General features: G+C 44.4%; 1 protein-coding gene across 1 annotated transcript in view; it reads right to left on the reverse strand.

The window, feature by feature from the left end:
- The window catches only part of astn1 (astrotactin 1), a gene marked incomplete at both ends in the record, with an annotated part of 174,613 nt that extends 170,839 nt beyond the window's left edge, over positions 1-3,774 (reverse strand). The window contains one exon of the mRNA XM_083689801.1: positions 3,495-3,774. Within this exon, the coding sequence (XP_083545927.1) occupies positions 3,495-3,774 (280 nt within the window). The remainder of the gene's footprint in view (positions 1-3,494) is intronic.
- Between the last annotated feature and the right edge of the window lie 423 nt (positions 3,775-4,197).

A 4,197-nucleotide genomic window follows, 5' to 3' on the forward strand; every position in this document is an offset into this window, starting at 1 on the left:
CTGCTCACCTGCACCTGAGATCATCTGCACCGACTCTCTCTCTGCACATCAACCACACACACACACACACACACACACACACACACACACGCACGCGCGCACGCACACGCACGCACACGCACACGCACACATACACATACACACACACACTTACAGTACAATCACTACCATCACTGATGTTTATTACGATATTGTGTTGCTCACATTGTGTTATTATTGTATTTGTATTATTTATTATAATAGTTAATAATTATTAATAATAATATTTGCTAATTAATATATTTACACTGTTGAGAGGAAGCTGGCCAAGTAAGCATTTCATTGTACAATTTACAACTGCATCCTGTGCACATGACCATTTTTACATTTTGTAAAAATACATTTTGACCTGACATCCATTAGCATGTAATTGTGTTCCCCGTATCTCCCATCCTGCTGAAGTCCAATCGGCGTTTCCATTCAGTGTACCAGCTGTGAATACTTAATAGTCCAATTAAATCACTGTGATATGACCAGGAGAAGCAATAACCTTAGCTAAATGCTAACTGCATTATGCTAAATGTATTCATTTAAATGCTAAATGTGACTCTATCCAAATGCCAATTGTCTTCATTGAGACAATTATGACCACAACTATGACCTACCTACTCAGGGTCAGTGTGCAGTTTGTCGGGGTCAATCACAAAAGCAGCACTGATACAAATGGTTATGAAAACCGGAGGAAAACACAAGACAACTGTTCCAATGTAGCGGCGGTGGTTTGGAATCAAGCTCTCGTGAGGAGTAGCCCTGCCTCAGACCTCCAGCTCAGATGTACTGGAGCCCTCATTCCGCGAGGACGTCCTCTTGGTATAACGGTTCACCAGGGGTCGCGGTTCAAACCCCCGCCGGTTACACAACCGCACACCAGCTAGTTCTACAGTAAACATGGAGACCAAAACAACGTCTGGTTCCCACGACGACCCACAGTCAAACTATACATGACGTTACCATGACGTTACCATGTAATAACCGTGGTCCTCTGTGGCTCAGTTGGTAGAGCATGGCGCTAACAACGCTTAGGTTGTGGGTTTGATTCCCGCTGGGACCGTATATACTGAAATGTATGCACTCACTGCAATGTAAGTCGTTTTGGATAAAAGCGTCTGCTAAATGGCATATATTATTCTATATATTATTAAGACACTATGTAAAACAAGCCATTGTTAATGTTGTTGACAGAGTATTAAATGTTTTTAAAAAATAAAAAATTAGCCTACTGGCATTACGACTGCCAATGGCCCCTGGTCTGAGCATTGATTACTTTGTCTTATGATGACTGTTGGATAGATGATTCACTTACTTAAACAAATGCATTGTTGTACGTCGCTTTGGATAAATGCCGTAAATGTAAAATGTAAAAATGTAACAACTATAGCAGCGAGATTAATGAGGAGTTATGAAATACACTAACTACACTAAGAAGTATTACTATTCAACTCCCATCCAAACACTGACTTCCCGAGAGTGTGTAGGCCCCGTCAAGACCGTGTAAGACACAGTGTGTGTCAAGTGTCAACAAACAAGCATGACAGCGCGAAGGAGGGTTTGTGAGGCGTGAAAAAACAACTGTCACAACAACTTCAGCAAGCCTGAAACTTTACTGCTGAGAGAGTCCCACCACAGCACACTCCTTGGCTGCACTGATTGCGCTGAAATCGTGTCAGACGGCTGCTCTCCTAAAAGGGGTTCTGAGTTGGAACCGACAAGTGACACCAGATCCAGCACCCTGGACCGTGGCCAGAAAAAAAGAGAGTTGACTCTCTCTCTCTCTCTCTCGAGTCGACTCTGTGGCCCCGAATCCCACGACTAACAACAACTGTGTTGTAGAGATTGGCTATCTTCCAGTGCATCGCGAGCCCACTGCAATCATTTTTTTTAAAGCACACACGCACATGTACAGTACCAGTCAGAAGTTTGGACACACCTTGCCAAGAGTGTGCAAAGCTGTCATCAAAGCAAAAGGTGGCTACTTTGAATAATCTAAAACATAAAACATGGTTCTGGTTTGTTTAACACTTTTTTGTTTACTACATAATTCCATATGTGTTGCTTCATAGTTTTGATGTCTTCAATATTAATCCACAATGTAGAAAAGAATAAAAAATTAAGAAAAACCATTGAATGAGAAGGTGTGTCCAAACTTTTGACAGGTACTGTACATCCTGACTGGCAGTATTATTCATTTTTGGAGAAAGAGTCGACTCCATCGACTCTGAAAACAGGAGTCGGAGTCTGTGTCGAGATCTGAAAACAGGAGTCAGAGTCTGTGTCAACCTCAAAAAAAATCCCAGAGTCCTCCACCGCTATATGGGAGTTGGTTTCATGGTGCTATCAGCACCAAGGACAGCCTCCAACATTCTAAACAGAAACGTATTATGAAGTTTCCCCCCAAAAAACGTTGGTCTAGGTTCTGTTTAATGTTCCCAGTTCTCACCCCCCCCCCCCCCCCCGCCTCTCCTCATGGTTACATGTAGGATTAGGAATTTAGGGAGGAAGAGGTGAATCTGGGAAGCTTCTATCCAGAGTCAAAAGGAGTCAAAAGGAGAGCTGGACTGGATGGCAGTTGGTCCTGTCTGATATCAGCACCATGGACAGCAGCCAGAGCTGGAACACTCCAAAACACTCATCTTACTGTAGGTAAAAGCAGCCTGGCGGCTCTGGAACAATATATGTTGTTGTTATTGTTGTTGTTGTTGGTGTTTTTGGGGGAAAAGGTAAAGCTTATCAGTTGGATTAGCCTCCCATTATCTTGTTTTAAGACGTACACTTACTCTACACCAACTACTATCACGATAGAAGAAACCAACGGCTATGCTATCAATGGTAACCGACCTGTACTGATCTGCACCTGTTACAGTAGCACTGACATGTACACACACACACACACACACACACACACACAGGACCACAGCTGTAACCTGTTTATCTCCTATCTTTGGCCATGTCGTTTGAATGGTCGCATACTCTTAGATTCCTTTCATCTGAGTGACATATTAAATAGAGAAATGACAGCATATGGTAACGTGTTAGTAGCATCATCTTCATATGCGGCCTGCTGTTTCCTCCAGCGATGCTAGTGATTACAAGCGCACACACACACACACACACACACACACACACACACACACACACAACCACCACCACACACAGATGTTATCAATAACAAATCAATGTATAACGTTTCATTGTGCCGTATAACGTTTGTCACAAATACGGTTGCCGTTTTGCTGAAGACACTCGTTAGGATGAGGCGTTATTTCGAGCGTGTTTACCTCAAAGACATGGACTGGTGGGAGACGTGAATGTTAGCCGGGCCTGGTATGCATGTTCACACAGAACCAACTACTATCAGGTGGAGCTACGAAGTTATTCCTCGAAAATAAACCATTTATGAAGCATGGCAGGAGGCGATGGGGACGGTGGCGACCCACGGAGCGTGGATTCAAACTCACCTAACACGAAAAAGGGGAGCTCGGTGTTTTCCAGATCGTCCACGACGACTATTTCCCCCGGAAAATCGTTCCTGACGGAGAAAAGCAGCTTGGGCTCGGAGGCCGACGGACTATGCATGATGCTCAGGTCGTTTTCCCTCAAAAACGGCAACGCTGACACGGTGACGCTTTTCATTTTGCATTCCATATCTTGGGACTGGTCGTCGTCGTTCAAACCCTGAATATTGGCGGCTTGAAAGCAGAGGATCCATGCGAGCGATACGAGCAATCTCGGCTCCATCGTGGCAGGCAGCATCACCGTCGCTTCGTATCCCGTTCTCCCTGGCGTTGGAGGCAGCCTCCGTCGAACGCGGGCTGCGGGAGGATCAGGAGCGAAAGGGGAATGCGCACAAATATCCGGGTTGCTAGAGTTCGGGAAAATAAACGCCTCTTTCTTCCTCGATGGAGATTTGTGAGAAATCTCAAATCTCCATATGCACCATCACATGGTTAAAGATTTTTTGGGTTTTGTTGATATCACTGTATTGCAGCTTAAGTCGTTGGGTGATTGCTAGGAAACCAAATCGGCACAGTTGCTCTGACCCTCTTTAGTAGAATTGTCCACATCAAACCATGTGGAAAGGTCTGGACCAGGAGTCCACTATTGCGCCATGGGGTGAGGACTAAAGAAAACGTATGCACAAAACATGCAGAAATGTGTATT

This window comes from Argentina silus (genome assembly GCF_951799395.1).
Source record: "Argentina silus genome assembly, chromosome: 18".
NCBI classification, from domain to species: domain Eukaryota; kingdom Metazoa; phylum Chordata; class Actinopteri; order Argentiniformes; family Argentinidae; genus Argentina; species Argentina silus.